This window comes from Triticum aestivum, chromosome 5B (genome assembly GCF_018294505.1).
Source record: "Triticum aestivum cultivar Chinese Spring chromosome 5B, IWGSC CS RefSeq v2.1, whole genome shotgun sequence".
In the NCBI taxonomy this organism is placed as follows: domain Eukaryota; kingdom Viridiplantae; phylum Streptophyta; class Magnoliopsida; order Poales; family Poaceae; genus Triticum; species Triticum aestivum.
In genome coordinates, this window is record NC_057807.1 from 622150759 (window position 1) to 622170207 (window position 19449).

General features: G+C 45.0%; 1 protein-coding gene across 2 annotated transcripts; it reads right to left on the reverse strand.

Annotated features, from left to right (window-relative positions):
- Positions 1-4145: 4145 nt before the first annotated feature.
- LOC123113700 (ankyrin-1) lies at positions 4146-17141 on the reverse strand. Of its 2 annotated transcripts, XM_044535005.1 has the most exons (11): positions 16919-17141; positions 16638-16811; positions 16015-16140; positions 8879-9018; positions 8339-8440; positions 8069-8197; positions 6150-6302; positions 5569-5670; positions 5093-5272; positions 4934-5013; positions 4146-4586 (listed from the first exon to the last, which is right to left on the reverse strand). In XM_044535005.1, the coding sequence occupies exons 1-11, from the start codon at positions 16995-16997 to the stop codon at positions 4541-4543; spliced, it is 1311 nt and encodes a 436-aa protein (XP_044390940.1). In that variant the 5' UTR covers positions 16998-17141; the 3' UTR covers positions 4146-4540. The 2 variants fall into 2 exon arrangements, with proteins under 2 accessions (XP_044390940.1, XP_044390941.1); XM_044535006.1 differs by lacking the exon at positions 8069-8197.
- Positions 17142-19449: the final 2308 nt, after the last annotated feature.

The following is a 19449-nucleotide window of genomic DNA, read 5'->3' on the forward strand; positions in this document are numbered from 1 at the left end:
CATGATAATTGTCTTTTATTCATGCTATAACTGTATTATCCGGAAATCGTAATACACGTGTGAATACATAGACCACAATTATGTCCCTAGTGAGCCTCTAGTTGACTAGCTCGTTGATCAATAGATGGTTACGGTTTCCTGACCATGGACATTGGATGTCATTGATAACGGGATCACATCATTAGGAGAATGATGTGATGGACAAGACCCAATCCTAAGCCTAGCACAAAGATCGTGTAGTTCGTATGCTAAAGCTTTTCTAATGTCAAGTATCTTTTCCTTAGACCATGAGATTGTGCAACTCCCGGATACCGTAGGAATGCTTTGGGTGTACCAAACGTCACAACGTAACTGGGTGGCTATAAAGGTGCATTACAGGTATCTCCGAAAGTGTCTGTTGGGTTGGCACGAATCGAGACTGGGATTTGTCACTCCGTGTAAACGGAGAGGTATCTCTGGGCCCACTCGGTAGGACATCATCATAATGTGCACAATGTGACCAAGGGGTTGATCACGGGATGATGTGTTACGGAACGAGTAAAGAGACTTGCCGGTAACGAGATTGAACAAGGTATCGGTATACCGACGATCGAATCTCGGGCAAGTACAATACCGCTAGACAAAGGGAATTGTATACGGGATCGATTGAGTCCTTGACATCGTGGTTCATCCGATGAGATCATCGTGGAACATGTGGGAGCCAACATGGGTATCCAGATCCCGCTGTTGGTTATTGACCGGAGAACATCTCGGTCATGTCTGCATGTCTCCCGAACCCGTAGGGTCTACACACTTAAGGTTCGATGACGCTAGGGTTATAAAGGAAGTTTGTATGTGGTTACCGAATGTTGTTCGGAGTCCCGGATGAGATCCCGGACGTCACGAGGAGTTCCGGAATGGTCCGGAGGTAAGTATTTATATATAGGAAGTCCTATTTCGGCCATCGGGACAAGTTTCGGGGTCATCGGTATTGTACCGGGACCACCGGAAGGGTCCCGGGGGTCCACCGGGTGGGGCCACCTATCCCGGAGGGTCCCATGGGCTGAAGTGGGAAGGGATCCAGCCCAAAGTGGGCTGGGGCGCCACTTCCCTCATGGCCCATGCGCCTAGGGTGAAGGGGGAACCCTAAGGAAGAGTCCTAGGAGGGGAAGGCACCTCCTAGGTGCCTTCGGGGGGGAGGGAATCCTCCCTTGGCCGCCGCCCCTTTCCCATCTAGGGCTGCCGCACCCCCTAGGGTGGGAACCCTAGAGGGGGCGCACCCTCCTCCCTCTTCCCTATATATAGTGAGGCCCGGGGCTGCACATAACACGTGATTCTATCTCTGCCCGTTGGTGCAGCCCTCCCTCTCTTTCTCCTCATATCTCGCGGTGCTTGGCGAAGCCCTGCAGGATTGCCACGCTCCTCCATCACCACCACACCGTTGTGCTGCTGCTGGATGGAGTCTTCCTCAACCTCTCCCTCTCTCCTTGCTGGATCAAGGCATGGGAGACGTCACCGGGCTGTACGTGTGTTGAACGCGGAGGTGCCGTCCTTTCGGTACTTGATCATCGGTGATTTGAATCACGACGAGTACGACTCCATCAACCCTGTTCACTTGAACGCTTCCGCTTAACGATCTACAAGGGTATGTAGATGCACTCTCCTTCCCCTCGTTGTTGGTCTCTCCATAGATAGATCTTGGTGACACGTAGGAAAATTTTGAATTTCTGCTACGTTCCCCTTCACTTTTTTTATAGGTCAGTTCCATCCTCATAGGTTGTGGCAAGTGACACATTGTATGTGTGTCAGTTGTCGCAATCTGGGAGTTTTCTTTTTTCATAGACTTGTTTATTCAAAACGTATTATCGTTTAAATCGTTTTCTCTGTTGGATTCCTCGCGTCGAGATTTTCAAAGGTAGATTCCATATTGATAAGTTTTGACGAACTTTTTTCTCAGAAAAAAACGAACTAGGGGAACATTTTTTTTCTTTTCCGAAAGCTGTTTTCCAAGAGGCACGACTCTGCCTCTCTTGGAAGAAAAAAAATAAAACATATTTTTTTTTGTTTCCGAGAGACATAGCCGTACCTCCCGTGAAAGCAAAATCGTGCCTCTAAAAAAAGAAAAGAAAAAGAACACGCGTTTTTTCGGTAAGGCACAATTATGCCTCTCACGGAAGCAAAATCATGCCTTTCACGGAAGTAAAACGTGCCTCTCACGAAAGGAAAAAAAGGAACAAAAAAACACTTTTTTCCGTTTGCGAGGCACGGCCATGCCTCTCGTGGAAGTAAAATCGTGCCTCTCAAGAAAAAAAACATTTTTTTCCATTTGCGAGAGGCACGGCCATGCCTCTCACGGAAACAAAAGGACACGTTTTTTCGCATAAAAGTTTTATGTTGAAAAGCTAAGAATGACCAGTGAAAAACCAAAAAGCCGAAAGAACTGAAAAAAAATCCATCTAAGAAGCAGAAAACACGTGCCAAAAAAACTAAAAAATAAAAGCCGAAGAGAGTGCGTAGATCGCAACACATGGTGGCGGCCGAGAGGCTCCCGAAGGAGTGCTCCTCAATTAGTTGCTCTCGTTCATATCAACTAAATATATACCTACATGAAAGTAGCTAAGAGAATCAGTATTTCCTATTTGTTGCATTATGCGGCAAATTCCCGCTGTTTCGCATAGACCGATAGAACAAGATGGGCCGGCCCAGTTGTAGAAGAGAACTTAGTACACGACCTTAGTTGCTGACCGGTACCCCTCAAAAGAAAAAAGTTGCTGACTGGTTTTGGTCCTGAACTGGTTCTCCTTTTTCTGTTGTTTTTCCTTACCGGTTTTCCAGTTTTTTGTTTATTTTTCTGGTTTTCATTAGTTTTTTTATTTTCCTTTTCTCAAGTTTATTGTTCTTTTTCAAAAAATTCAATTTTTTTCTTGTTTCTAAAAAAATGTTCACAAATTCAAGCAATGTTCGTGTTCTTTTAAAAAATATCTGGGATTTCAAAATTGTTAGTGTTTTTTCAACATTTAACTTACATTTTTAGTAAATGTTAACAATTTCAAATAATGTCTGCATTTGAAAAAAGTATTCACAATTTCAAAAAAAAGTACACAAATTTCAGAACGTTCGAAATTTCAAAAAAAAATTGGAATTTCAAAAGGTGTTTGCATTAAAAAATTGTTCACAATTTTCAGAAAAGTTGCTCAACTTTTGAAAAAATGTTTGTAGTTTATTGAAAATCGAAAATGTTTCAAGTTTTTGAACCGCGTGCTATAGTGAACCGCCCCTACAGTATCTCGCGCTATAGTACCAAAGGGCCCGGCCAGTCGTTCTCCCTTATGCATGCCCTTGGCACCAGAGCTCGTCCAAGGTGGAAATGGCGAGAAAGAGAGAGAAAAGATGGAGATGCGAAGGTGATGTTTGGAGGGTTCAAGGGTCCACTGAAAATGAGATGGGTCAGAGAGGAGGTTTGACTGGGTGCAATGTCAAGGCATTGGATGCCAATTCTGGACAGAGAAGAAAAGAGGAGGTTGTGCTCAAAACATGCACTGTTCAACGCTCGTAAAAGGTATAGTGGACTACAGAGCGAAGAGGGGAAGCTGTAGGAATTAGTTCATGAGTTTGCAAACATTTTTTATGGAGCAAACTTGAAATACAAAGTTTGAACAAAAGTTGTTTGAGAAATATTTTGAATATGACCATGTGGTGAGACTCAGATATGAGGTGTAGAACATCAATATATGGCTTGCTTCAATTTTGGGGATTTTTCAAAAAAATGAAAAATATTTCCCTATATAATTATCATTTTTGCCCTTTGAAAAAGAAAGAAATAATGCATTTTACATACTATTCAAAATAATATTTTTGAAGGGAGTGGTCTTGCATATAGTAGACCTCAGAAATGATTTTTAATAAACTATTTCTTTAAAAAATAAATACTTTTAGTTCAAACCTCTATTTTAGGGGGTTTTGGAAAATAAAAAAGGCTCATTTGCTTTTTGGCCAAAATAGATTGTAGTAAAAATATTTATGGGCTCTACCGACATGACATAGGAAAGATTTGAACCAGGGGATTGTAGGAGAATACCTAGAGGAATTTATATGAATTTAAATCCAACGAAAACACCAAACAAATAATAAAAAGAAACACTGAAAAAAAATCACACAAGGCAATAAAATAAACAGTTCGCTGGATCTTTTGCTCAATTCACCAACCTTTAGACAACCTGAGACTAAGGTTGTTCAAGTCCAAATTTCATCATTTACCACTTCCCGCGAAGGTAAGGGGAAGGAAGAATTAATGAGCCAATTACATACTGCTCCGCCTCCAGCGCTTCTCGGTGACCGGACTATGCCGTACGTTCTGTGACGATAAAGTTTGTCAACACATGCACTGGAATGAAGATACTATGGTCAGCGAGTTCATCCCCAGTTATATTTACAAACGATGGGTGCAACGGAAGTCTTAAACGACCACGGGATATTCTTGGCAGAAGTTTTCAGGATGGACAAAAGGTGCTTAGCAACAAAACAGAGCCTCAGATTCTGCATGTAAGGTTTGACACATCAGTCAATTTTCAGGGCGACGAGCATCCTTCGCAGCTTCTTGGGCTTCCCTGCGAACAAAATATTACGAACATGAGCATTCTCAGGAATCTGTGTACAACTTGCCCTGAAGATCAATCACAATAATACGCAGATCAACACTAGGTGCTCTTTCCGCGAGTATATCGCTCCAGCTCAAGGAGAAAAAAAAAACTCTGACACACTTGAGTGAAGCATCTTCCCTGTAATATTCCTCTTTCCGCGATTAAATCGTATTCCTCTAGAGATGGAGACCATCTTCCATGCACACAAATAATTGTCTCTCAAGATACCATTTATCCTTCACTTAACTTATGAAGCAGGGGACTGCAGCATGTAACCCTTACACATCATCATCATGAAAAAATGGACCAGTTACCTTAAAGCATTTGCAAGATCACCATTTGTAGGGTCAAGCTTCAAGCCATCCGCAAAAGCCTTGCATGCTTTCTCATAGTCCTACAAGTACACAACAGAAGATGATCAGTTCTTCTATGATCATGATCACGATTCTTGAAAACTACTGTGTTCTTTTTACCTTCAATAACATAAAAGCTGACCCTTCTCGATAGCAGGCTTTTGGCCAAAAAGGTCGCACCCTTCTGCACATGGTAGCATCAGGGAGAGCAGCTCTTCCGTTCTTGGTGCGCAAACAGCAGAGACTCCTATTTGCCAATAGGGTTGCATATTCATCTGGACTCGGGTCAAGTGTTATTGCCTACAACACATCAATCACATGCAGCTTTTAGCAATACCTAAAACAGAGTACTCCAAGACAATAAATCAATCAATGAGGATGACGCTCAGATAGTGTTATTCTGATCGATATAGTGATCCCAGTACACATGAAACCAGCAAATGTATTGGACAAGCACATACATTTCAAAACATGAACCTTTGTAGACCTTATTTTCGGTGTGAACAAAAAATATAGTGTGGACCAATTAACAGTTTACAAATATAAAAAACACCCGTCACTCCTTCAGGCAATAAAAATGGGCCCTAGTGACTTACACAACTATACAGCAGTGCTGCTATAAAATATTCCTCTTCCTTAAAAGCCTTTAAAGCTTTCTGTTTCAGTTCAGTTCTTCTCTTCGCACACTTTTGTTTATCCTGATCACAACAAAAAAAATGTGGTTGGAACAAATATGTACAACTAGCCTGTAATGTAAAACATGGAAAGCGTACAAATTTGAAAATCTCAGCCTATATCGCCTAATAATTGTATAAAACTAGAAAAATGTGCTGTACTGCAGTGTTGCAGGGTGTATCATAATTCGTAATAAAATCTGCTGTCCTGACTACGGAGTTGCAGGGATTGGCACAATATCATCCAAGATAACTTGTTAAGTCTAGCACATTAATATTTCACCGTACGGTCATACACAAAGACTAGAAGTTTGCTAATAGTGATGTAATGCACCAAAAGTAAAATTTTCATGAATGTTTTGTTTGCACAATGGAGTTCAAATTAATCATCAATTAAAACTATGTCTACTCTAAATGATAGGCAGAACTGCAAAAGAACAGAACTACAGGGTGATGATAAATAACATATAGAACTGCAAGTGAGCACAGAAGGAAACACATACCCTCGGCTTCAAACCATAGTGTTTCACATGAGAAATGATTCCATCAATACTCCAGTCCGGCAGCGTTGAAATAGGAGAAGTTAAAGGGAATAACATTTCAACCATATCCCTACTGCCGTTAGAGGCAGCAAATTCAACTGGTGTTCTACCATACTGCAAATGTAAATACCAAATATAAATACACAATGTAGTTGGAAGACTTCCATCATTAATAATGAGGAATCACAGTCTAACATCTCAAACCCAAATGGCTGGATAGACTTCAAGAGAATCACTATGCAAGGACAAATATGCTGGAACAATATCATCCTTCCTAACGAAATTTGTAAGGCAAAGGTTACATTAAGTACAGTAACATTAATAACAGAAAGCTTCAACTAATATGCTTGTATTGCATAAGCTTTTCAAAATAGAATAGGATGAAGATGACATGAACGCCAAAATATACATGGAAGGAAAAAAAAACGAAACCAGCCAGGACTAGAGATTTGTACACCAAAATAAATGTGAGAGAAATGACCATACATAACTACATCTTAATAGATTTGTACACCCTACTTTGGTATGACCTGGACACAAGCAAATTTATGGCAACAATTCCGGTGATATAATAGCAACTCTAGCAGAGCGGTCGCCATCCGCCACATGGAGCGCGCTCCATATGGATATGGAGGCCACAGCAGGTGTGCGCAAACACAGAGTCTCCATAATGCGGCCTCCATATCTCCTCATTTTATTTGCTCTTTTTTTTGTCATTTTCCTCAAAAATGTAGGGGCAATTTAAGCTCAACTTGGACATAGCAAACACATGACAAATTAATAGAAACTATACTAGTGGCCAAAATGTGTCGCCTTACATAAAATTAGCGACTACAAATGTCATTTAACGACATTTTCAAAATAAGCAACGTCGCTATTCGAGCGACATTGCTACCTAGACTACCTGAACTACTCGGTGGCCGGCGCAGTCTAGTTGTCACCCTCGTCGTCGTCCTCCACGTCCTCCTCGGACGAGAGATCCTGGAAGTAGGCGTAGGGGCCGGACTCACGACTGCTCCTCCTTGTCGGTGAGTGCGGTGTCGTACTCACAGACGATGCGCGCCTCTGTTGCAAGCCTCGACGGTGGTGAGCTGGAGCACGGCATGGATCGGGTCCTCGTGCTCCAGCTGGATCGCGAAGGGGACGATGTCGTTCACCCAGACAAGGGGGCCAGCTAGGCTGACGGGGGTGGCTTTCTCCTCCTTCACCGGGACGTGGGGCCTGGATCACGGGATGCGTTGTATCCCCCGTGCCCGCCAGATCCGCTGGCGCCGCAGGAGGAGCCGACGGCTACCATGGCTAGTGCACAGTGGGAAGAGTTCGCCCCGCGGTTGCGCAGCGTAAGTGATGGGACGTTCGGCTCCGCCGCCGTGTTCAGCCAGTAGGTTGTGTTCTTGTGCGGCGGCATTGTTGCTGAGGGAGGAGATGGGTTGGGCGGCGACGGCAGCAAGGAAGAGCGCTGTTGGGCTATGCTAGTGGCGGTGGCTAGAGGTAGTCCCGGCTCGCTTGCCCGGGAGCAAGACAGGAGTCGTCCCACAGCCACCACTTAGAAAGTTACTCCCGAAAGAACTGAAGTAGCAGAAGATCTGTACTGATCATAGGCGTCACAACCTTTCAGGTTGAATGATAATATAAGGTAAGAAAGTTGAAATAATATGTATTTGATGTTGTAAGTTTTGCTAAAAACATAGTGTTTCCCCTCATGCAAGCCTATTCCTGGCATCAAAAAAAGTGTTCGTAAGAAGATTAACCTAATCTGTCAAGATTCTATGACCTCAAAGAGAAACAAGGGAACAATGTTCAGCTAACTAACAGTGTACGCATGAAAAGTAGATGATGATAAGTGACAACAGAAAATGAAGAAAATGAATAAAACGCACTTCATCTGGAATATCGGGGTTAGCACCAGCATCTAATAAGCACTTCATGATGCCAGGATAGCCGAACTTCGCTGCCACTGTCACGTAACTATCACCATCAAGGTCAATAAAATTCACATCAGCACCAGCCTGTGCAAATGAATATTATTTGATCATTTGTTTGACTTAATGTTTGATATGTCAGTCACGGAAAACATATACACAAAGGAAATGAAGCTGTGCCTTAAGAGAAAACTTTAAGAAAGCTCCATATGAAGAAAGAGTACTAGCCTTTATGAGTAGCTTGGCACATTCCAACAACTCTGTAGACATGTCCCGCTGCCGCATGGCCAAACTCAACGGGGTATTATTAAGATAGCAAACCTTGTTAGGCTGCAAAAAGTGGAAGAATCGATCACTTACACTTGGCAAAAAAAGAGGGGCCAATAAAGAGTTTCTTTTGAGATACGCCAACAGAGAAATAAAATCAGCTTGTGGTGTGTGAAATATATTGGTATTTCTGAAGGAACAGAAAGAAATATATTTATATAGAAATTAGACACAACATGTACTTGGCTTCTGGGAAGTGAGCACGTTTCACTTTAGGATAACTAATTACTGTCCATGATGAATTTCTGTTGCTTTCTATACAGCACAAACCATTGTTCAGATGGAGCACAAGTATCAAAGGCGACGAGACTTTCCGTTCCAGTGCATTATAGTCCCAAATAGAATATACAGATGGAGCACGAGTACCACTGGCCACAAGATATTCCGTTCCAGAGTTTTCTTTTGCACTGCAGAGGAGAGAACCAAGAAACAGGGTCTTACATCGGCATGGTGCTCCAACAAAATCTTCATCATGCCATGTTGTTTATAACAAGCAGCTGCATGCAATGCCGTCCCTTGTACAGAATTTAAATCCACATCGAGTCCTCTTGAAAGCAGCATTTCTAACATTTCACAATGCCCTGGAAAATGAAGTTTAAAAAAAAAATGAGACAAGAATATTTTCCAACATGTGACTTTACATCTGCATTAGAAATGAACTCTGCACCAGTTTTCAGTTTTGTGATCATGAACTGCCCAGTAAACCTTTTTGGTCACCACATATCCCATTGAGGACCAGGTTTTGGAAAGTGATCGGATTGGGACTATTTAAACTTCCATTACTTGTTTATCTAAACCTTAGAAATATAAAAAGTCGTCAACGTTGAGCTTCTAAGATTAACCAACACCTTGGATAACATGGGGTATCCAATTTTAAAATTCCAAACCTCAAAGTTATTCTCCACACACTCGGTAATGTTTCTTCAGCCATCATCCAAATCATATATACGACAGCTTTGTTTGATGGACATCACATAAAAAGCATATGGCAAGATATGCTAAAACAGAAACATCAAGCATCACACTTGCCAAGAGTGGTGTACTGGTGTTATTGTAGTCAACTGTCGGTCGCTAAGACGGTGTGTTTCTCACCTACTTTATTCCTTACCAAGTCTGTTCAAATAGAGACAGAGGCTTCCAAACAAATGTTGACAAAAGCAAGACTAATCTTCTCAAAAGAAAGCTAATGACTAGTTCAAAGGAATGGGCCTGATTTGGACCAGTTGACCAAGAAATGCTTACTTTTCTGTCGATGATCTGGGGCATTGATTTCATCTAATGGGACAAATCAAAACTGATTTCATAACCAGATAAAACAAAAAAGATATCCTAAGGCTAAACTCGCACTGACCGAGAATTAGCAAAACCCTTACGAAAACGGTTTATCCAGTTACCTCTTAAGGATGATTCGGTGTCTCCTACCACCGGTAGGATCACTGCACCTGCTAACCTGCAGCTGCAAGGCCTTATTCCCGCATAATACTAACCAATAGAGTATTATTTTCTTTTTTCATTGAACTTCACTGGAAGTTTGGAACTCTGACTGCATTTCCAAATTTTACAAAGCAAACTACAAGTTTGAAACATTTGGTGATAAATTGCAGGATGAGAGTGTTAGGAAGTATTAGTATTGGTCTAAGAGTCCTTATTAGACTATGTTTACTTTCCTTGCACCTCAAGTCTTGTGTAATATATATATATATATGCCCCTTGAGCCTTCAATAGAGATAAGTTGCTTTCCTAACATGGTATTAGAGCCTAGGTTTAGGTCTCCCCCAGACGCCGCAACTCGTCCTCTCTCCCGATCGATTTTTTTTCCGGTCTGTGATGATCCGCACGTCGCTTGTGCTTTGTGCTTGTTTCGTGACTTCTCATGGATCTCCCACGAAAGATTTCCTCTGCTTTCGCTCCAACCAGGTGATGGCCGTCTCCTTCGACCTCAGCGGAATTCAGCCCAGCCGTCCCCTGCATCAACCTGGGCCCATTGTGTCGATGCGCCGTTGGGCCTCTACATGGTCGCTGCTGGGCAGCCATGCATCGCCTCTGGATTGGGGTCCTCAACGGCCGCACGTGTTGTTCATCGACGACCGCTCCCACGACTCCAGATCCGCGCCTCCACCCAGGCACGATGACTCCACCTCAAAGGCGCCGTGCTGCTCCTCCCGTCCATCAGCGCCAACGCGGGCAGTCCGCCAATGCTCTTTTTCGCGCGCCACCAAGTACCGTGGTCTTCCACGGCTGTTCTCCTCCCACAGTGCAGCCGTGTGTGGCTCTGCTTCTTGCTTGGACCTGCTGCTACTACTACTCGGCCTTTTAGCTTCGCCCTGCAACTTGGTCTCGCGCTAGGATCTCTTTGGAGTTGGAGTCGCTGCTAGTGCGCTGCTTGTCTACTACTGCTGCTGCCGCTGCCGTCCCAAGTTTCCAAGGCCGAGGCTGTCCACTGCTCTCCGTGCTTCTCTCCTGGTTTGACCCAGCTTGTTTCCTTACTCAAAAAAAGAGGCATGATGTTCTTGTCGGGTATGCATCTCCCACACTGCCCGCTGATTCTCGATGGTGTTTCCTATATTGGCCCCATCTAGCACATGCGTCGGCTCTGTGCTTGATGCTCGTCCACCTATGCCATCGTCTCTTCCGGCGTCTTTTGCAGGTTGTGTTGATTGCATCTACCATACTACGTGTTTTCTATTTTTCTTTGTTTTCCACTGCGTCCACCAAATTCATTGATATTTTGTGTTTCTTATGCCATGTGAGTCGACCAAACTTTTGTCCGTCAGCCTTTTCCTGGTCATTGTCCTCTCAATAGGATTTTCGTGGCCTCCTTTGCATTGTTGATCCAAGCCCATTATCTTGCCGCCGAGCTTCTTTCGCCTATGGGCCATGATTCTTTAAGTAATGCTTCATTCTCTTGATGTGCCATCTTCTCTTGATACTTCTCTTGTATCTTCAAGTGATGTGGTGTCTTCCTCTGATGTGCCATTTCTTCGTTATCCCGTTTGGCGACTCGATAGGTTTTGAAGACTCTTCATGCTACGACGACACTCAAGATGCAGATTTGGATTATTGTCTTTCTTCTTCTAGTGTTAAACTTCTTCAAATGCAATGCTATTGCATACGCTTTGCATTTGAGAGGGGAGGGGGGGGGGGTTAGGAAGTATTAGTATTGGTCTAAGAGTCCTTATTAGACTATGTTTACTTTCCTTGCACCTCAAGTCTTGTGTAATATATATGCCCCTTGGGCCTTCAATAGAGATAAGTTGCTTTCCTAACAGAGAGGAATCATGTACTTTTGCAACTTAGTATTTAGAGGTGAGAATTTGTTACATTGTTTTGGGAGAAATTGTTGTTGAAGTATTATATGTGGATTGCCTAGCCCTTTCCATTAGTTTGGACTTTAGGTTGCATTGGCTAGTGCATGAAGCTTGACATTGTACCAGAGCCTAAGGTCTTGAGTTCAAGTCCCGACCTTTGCAATGTATCAAAAAATTGTTGTTGCCCGTTGGGTACTGCATGAAGCTTGACATGGTATCGGAGCCTAAGGTCCTGAGTTCAAGTCCTGGCTTTCGCAATTTATCCAAAAACTCCAACATTCGGAAATAACCTTGCGCAAAAGAAAGAAAGCACTTGTTTCTTTTGGCTACTTGCCTATAAAGCCTATTGTATCGCCATAATTGCCACCCCGTTACCATCTTAAATTGATACATTAGTTTAAAGCTTACAAATAACTCCGCCTATGTTGTCTCAACATAGCCGGTCCCAAGCCCGGGTAAAGGAGGAGGGTTGTGATAGGCTTAGCGAGCCAACGTAAAAACTCAGCCACTCTTATGGAGATGAAACCGAAAAGATTTTTGTTGGGGCATAACCCTCTCGGCGATGCGCCACACCGAAACCCGGGTGTGGTGTCAAATGGGCAAGGGCCGAGCCGTCACCCCCTCCCTCCCGGGCGGTGGCGCGCCGTATCTTGATCTGGATACGATGGCAAGTGAGCGAGGATCGGGTCGTCGCATCCTTAGTGGCACGCTACATCGGCGCCCGGATGTAGTGAAAAATGAGCAAGGGTCTTTGCATTTGACTCGACGAGTGCGAAGGGTAAGGAAGCTAGCCAAGCCTAGGAGGATCCGCTTAGGTAGCTGGAACGTATGGTCTCTGACAGGGAAGCTTCAGGATCTAGTTGAAGCAGCGGCGAGGAAAGGTGTTGATATCCTTTGCGTCCAAGAAACCAAATGGAGGGGACAGAAGGCGAAGAAGGTGGAGGATACCGGCTTCAAGCTGTGGTACACGGGGACGACTGCAAACTGAAATGGCGCAGGCATCTTGATCAACAAGAGCCTCAAGTATGGAGTGGTAGACGCAAAGAAACGTGGGGATCGGATTATCCTAGTAAAGTTGGTAGTTGGGGACTTAATTCTCAATGTTATTAGCGTGTACGCGCTACAAGTAGGCCACAATGAGAACACCAAGAGGGAGTTCTGGGAAGGCCTGGAGAACATGGTTAGGATGTATCGGTTGGCGAGAAGCTCTTCATAGGAGGTGATCTCAATGGCCACGTAGGTACATCTAACACAGATTTTGAAGGGGTGCATGGGGGCTTTGGCTATGGCATCAAGAATCAAGGAGACGATGTCTTAAGCTTTGATCTAGCCTACGACATGATCGTAGCTAACACCCTCTTTAAAAGAGAGAATCACATCTGGCGACTTTTAGCAGTGGTCAACACTCTAGCCAGATTGATTTCATCCTCTCGAGAAGAGAAGATAGGTGTGTGTACCTAGATTGTAAGATGATACCTGGAGAGAGTGTTGTCCCTCAGCATAAGCAGGTGGTTGTTGACTTTTGCTTTCGGATTCGTGTCCAGCGGGATAAGCATGCCAAAGTCGCTAGAATGAAGTGGTGGAAGCTCAAGGGGAGGTAGCTCAGGCGTTCAAGGACAGGGTCATTAAGTAGGGCCCTTGGGAGGAAGGAGGGGATGTGGACAATGTGTGGATGAAGATGGCGACTTGCATTCGTAAGGTGGCCTCGGAGGAGTTTGGAGTGTCCGGAGGAAGGAGAAGCGAAGCTAAGAATACCTGGTGGTGGAATGATGATGTCCAGAAGGCGATTAAGGAGAAGAAAGATTGTTTCAGACGCCTATACCTGGATAGGAGTGCAGGCAACATAGAGAAGTACAAGATGGCGAAGAAGGCCGCAAAAAAGCAAGCTGTCAGTGAAGCAAGGGGTCGGGCATATGAGGACCTCTACCAACTGTTAGCCACGAAGGAAGGCCAAAGGGACATCTATAAGATGGCCAAGATCCGAGAGAGGAAGACGAGGGATGTTGGCCAAGTCAAATGCATAAAGGACAGAGCATACCAACCCCTGGTGAAGGACAAGGAGATTAAGCATAGATGGCAGGAGTACTTCGATGAGTTGTTCAATGGGGAGAATGAGAGTTCAACCATTGAACTGGATGACTCCTTTAATGAGACCAGCATGCGTTTTGTGCGGCAAATCCAGGAGTCTGAGGTCAAAGAGGCTTTAAAAAGGATGAAAGGAGGCAAGGCGATGGGCCCTGATTGTATCCCCATTGAGGTGTGGAAAGGCCTTAGGGGCGGCGATTGTATGGCTAACCAAGCTTTTCAACCTCATTTTCCGGGCAAACAAGATGCCAGAAGAACGGAGACGAAGTATATTAGTACCAATCTTCAAGAACAAGGGGGATGTTCAGAGTTGTACTAATTACCGTGGAATTAAGCTGATGAGCCACACAATGAAGCTATGGGAGAGAGTCATTGAGCACCGCTTAAGAAGAACGATAAGCGTGACCAAAAATCAGTTCGGTTTCATGCCTGGGAGGTCGATCATGGAATCCATTTTCTTGGTACGACAACTTATGGAGAGATACATGGAACAAAAGGACTTGCATATAGTGTTCATTGACTTGGAGAAGGCCTATGATAAGATACCGTGGAATGTCATGTGGTGGGCCTTGGAGAAACATAAAGTTCCAGCAAAATACATCACCCTCATCAAGGACATATACGATAATGTTGTGACAAGTGTTCGGACAAGTGATGTCGACACCGATGACTTCCCGATTAAGATAGGACTACATCAGGGGTCAACTTTGAGCCCTTATCTTTTTGCCTTGGTGATGGATGAGGTCACAAGGGATATACAAGGAGATATCCCATGGTGTATGCTCTTTGCAGATGATGTGGTGCTAGTTGACGATAGTCGGACGAGGGTCAATAGGAAGTTGAGTTATGGAGACAAACCTTGGAATCAAAAGGTTTTAGGCTTAGTAGAACTAAAACCGAGTACATGAGGTGCGGTTTCAGTACTACTAGGTGTGAGGAGGAGGTTAGCCTTGATGGGCAGGTGGTGCCTCAGAAGGACACCTTTCAATATTTGGGGTCAATGCTGCAGAAGGATGGGGGTATTGATGAAGATGTGAACCATCGAATCAAAGCCGGATGGATGAAGTGGCGCCAAGCTTTTGGCATTCTCTGTGACAAGAGAGTGCCACAAAAGCTAAAAGGCAAGTTCTACAGGACGGTTGTTCGACTCGCAATGTTGTATGGTGCTGAGTGTTGGCCGACTAAAAGGCGACATGTTCAACAGTTAGGTGTGGCGGAGATGCGCATGTTGAGATGGATATGTGGTCACACGAGGAAGGATCGAGTCCGGAATGATGATATACGAGATAGAGTTGGTGTAGCACCAATTGAAGAGAAGCTTGTCCAACATCTTTTGAGATGGTTTGGACATATTCAACGCATGCCTCCAGAAGCCCCAGTGCATAGCGGACGGCTAAAGCGTGCGGATAATGTCAAGAGAGGTCGGGGTAGACCGAATTTGACATGGGAGGAGTCCGTAAAGAGAGATCTGAAGGATTGGAGTATCACCAAAGAACTAGCCATGGACAAGGGTGCGTGGCTATCCATGTGCCAGAACCATGAGTTGATCGCGAGATCTTATGGGTTTCACCTCTAGCCTAACCCAACTTGTTTGAGACTAAAGGCTTTGTTGTTGCTGTTGTAGTACAAAGCTTACAAATGTAGTGCACAAATTGAGGAACCTGCTCAGGACAACTATCAAACATGTAGGAAAAATAAACCCCGGAAAATCTACAAGGGATCATCTTATGCATCAGATCGGGCTGTTCACTGGGCAGAAATATCGGGATATATGAATAGTAAGGTACTGAATAGAGAGATATGAGGATGCGGGTTATAGGTGGGATATAAAATTTTCATCCATTCCAATGCATGGTTTGTGATGGAATGGGGATAGATGGTATCAAAATTTAAGATAAAAAAAGATATAGCATGTGGGTAACTGGGTATCAAAGATATTTTGATAATTTAGGTTAGCCATGCCCATTTCCACAAATAGTTGACAGAATCAAAGAAGAAAATCACGTCTCCCGAATCCCTTTCCAGTTCTTCTTGCTCTTCTAGATCTATCAAATGTTTTTCAGAGTCTAATGCTGCTTTTATCCAATGATGTGGCTTTCTAAGGCAAAAAAACAAATTGACTATGTATGCACTGACACATAGGGTAAATAAGTAGCATACTAGCTTGTTGATAAAGAGAGAGACCTTGCATTGCAGCGCCATAAAGAGGTGACCGTAGTTTGCTAGCTAGTGGATCGGCACCATGATCAAGAAGATATGTTGCAGCAGCAGCTCTCCCAAAATAGGCAGAAAGGTACAGTGGCGTGTGACCTGCAACAACCGGAAAGATAAACACGAGGAGCTCAACAAATTCACACCAATCCTGCCCTCAACACAAAAAAGGTTCACATCGACAAGGCATCGGTCAGTCATAGACAAAAGAACCAAATGTCCAAAGAGAATTTAACTAACCCCTAATGCAGTATCAAATGTCTTTTGACCTGACACAATGTTTACTGTTTCAAATTTGCACGAGGACAGACAGAGGAGAAACTTTTGATACATACAGTCCACCAATAGCACTTTGCCCATATAAGAGTATAACATATCCGAAGAAAATCGATTTGTGTGGTATGGTGCATGGCTGTGTGCATATATTGGATATCTTAACTCCACTTATGACCTGAGCACAATTTACAGATGTGCACAACATGTACCAAATTTGAAGCCTAAAAGGGAAATTTCACATGGTAGTAACAAATTAATTATTAAAGTTCTCTCTCTTTAAATTGACTCGAAGGCTAGGGAAGCAGGGAAGGGTGCGTCACCTTGACAGTTGAGTTGATTGACATCGAGGCGGAGGTCCTCGACGAGGTACCTGCAGACCTCGACCCGGCCCGCCCCGGCCGCCAGGTGCAGCGGGCGACCCCCTTCGCCGTCCTCCACCGCCGCAAGTACGGCGGCCTCGCCTTGGCCCCCTGACCCCATCCAGCGCGCCATCTCTTCTCGCACGCACGCAATGCGAGTATTGGGAGCCAGATCAGGCACTAATCCGTCGAGCTACTAATATCATCAAACCCTAAGAAGGAAGAGCAGGAGGCGGGGTTACTCTTGAGGAGTCGGAGGTTGCCGTCGGAGGCGGCGCGGAGGAGCACCTCCTCCCTCTGCTGCTTCCCCATCGCCTCCATCACCACGGCCGTCGGGTTGCTCTTTGGTCGATACGCGAGAGAGAGCGGCAGTGCGCGGCGGTTCTAGTTAGTGTGGACTGTGTGGACAAGACAAGGAAACCCGGAGCGGAGGAGTCTGTGCCTCCGTGGACGGTGGGAGCAAACCTGGTCAGTTGGGCCGTCCTTGACGTGCCGGCTCATTAGCACGCCATGCCCGCCATGTCATGGGCCCGGACTGGCACATGGCTAAACGGGCTGCGCCCCAGGCACTGGCCCGCGTGTCCGCCTGGCATGACACGTTTAGTTTATCTTATTTCTTTCGGGAGCAACTAATTAACGAGCGCTCCTTTGGGAGTCTCGCAACGATCAGTGCCATTTGGTGCGTTCTTAGTCATTCGCCACATGTCGTGCTCTGGGCACTCCCTCCAGATTTTATTTTATTTTATTTTTTTGCACGCGTTTTCGGCTTTTTAACCGGGTTTTTTTGGGGTTTTTTTTGACGTTTTGGTTTTTCGCCGGTCTTCCCCAGCTTTTTGATAAAAAAAATTAGAAAAAAAAATTTGCGCAAAAAACCTTTTTTTCGCGAGAGGCACGGCCATGCCTCTTGGAAACGAAAAAAAACGCTTTTTCTGTTTTTTTTTCATTCGCGAGAGGCACGGTTTTGCTTCCGCGAGAGGCACGGTTGTGCTTTTGCGAGAGTCACGGCCGTGCCACTTGGAAACAAAAAAAACACGTTTTTTATTTTTTTCGTGAGAGGCACGGTTTTGCTTCCGCGAGAGGCACAATTGTGCTTTTGCGAGAGTCATGGCCGTGCCTCCTCGGAAACAAAAAAAATGCGTTTTCTATTTATTTTTCTTTCGCGAGAGGCACGGTTTTGCTTCCGCGAGAGTCATGGTCGTGCCTCTTTCCGAAAGGGAAAAAAACCATGCTCCCGGTTTGGTTTTTTCGTCCGGTTTTTTCGTGAAAAAAAAGTTCGTCAAAACCTATCAACATGGGATCTAGTTTTGAAGATCTCGACGCGAGGAATCCAACAGCAAAAACGGTTCGAAATTTGGACGCACGGTTTAAGAGATAAAACAGTTTGAATAAACGGATCTACGAAAAAAAGAAAACTCCCAGGTTGCGACAAGTGGCGCACATGCAGCGCGCCACTTGTCGCAACCTGGGGAAGTTGGAGTGATCTCCGCAAGGAGTACTCCTTGACTAGTGATTTCGATTTCTTTCAGCATTATTTTATATATATATAAGCAAAAAAAACAGCCCAAAAGCCTAACAACAGTCCAAATTGGCAAGCAGGCACCCCATAACGGATAAACAGGTCATGGGCTGGCACGCTTACCTAATGTGTCTTACTTGGGCCTGAAAGTGCGGCGTGCATGCCAGCACGACACGACCCATTTATAAACGGGTTGTGTCGTGCCAGGTCCATAAGGATCCCTGCACACACCAAAATTAACGGTTGTGACCAATGTCCAACGCCATTGAGGTGCTCGTCAGAGAAGAAGCTCATATTGCCTCAGCAGTACTACAAATGGGCCAACCCAATTAGGGCATGTTTGGTTGCCTGCATATGGCTCAGCCTGGCCCGCACGGGATGAAAGAGGATCGTTTGGTTGCCTTTGTTTACTGTGCGGCCCGCATGACACGAAACTTAAAGCAGCTCCAGGCCAGGCCTAGGGGAAACGCCTGAATCAGCAGTAGCTCGCGAGCCTGGCTCGGGCGACGCAGGGGAGGGCGACACGCTTCTCTCCTTGTGCGACCAGGGAGATGGCGCGAGCTCGCCCGCGTCGCCGAAAAATCGGCAGGAGGATTTCGGCTCACCCCCCTGTCGAGTCCGCCCTATTTAGCCCCTTCCATCACCGCCCAAACTCCCGCCACCATTCTCCCCCCTCTCGAGCTTCCCGGCCGACGCGCATCGGCACCGACGAGCAGGTAAGCGGCGCATCCTCATCGGCCAGCGGTCCTTCACCGACCGGCGGTGATCTTCTACGACCGTTGCCCCCTCGTCCTCGAGCTGCAGCCATGGCCTTTGTGAGTTCAACCCTCCTTTCTCTCTGTTCCTTCTAGCTAGATCTGAGCTGCAGTTAGGGTTTGATGTAGATGCATGGTTGATTGGTGCTCTGATCTGTGAGCTCATATGGTTGATTGCTACTCCCACTAAAAAAAGACACATCTGTGACATTTTGGGCCGAACGAAAAAAAATTCTGTCATACATATGACACTTCTTTGACGATAATTATGACAAAACCTGGTATTATCATAGATGTGGTGGGCTCCTACTTCTATGACAAAAAATCATGACAGAAAATAGGCTTTTCGTCCTGGGCGGGCCGGAGACGCAGCTGCATGACATTCTTTGGGCCGTCCATGACGGAAAAAACTGTGGTAGAAGCGAGGGGGAGGAAAATTTAGGGGAGTTCCCGATTACGGTGGGAGGTCGGGGGCTGAGCAATGCACGTTTCTCTCGTAAGG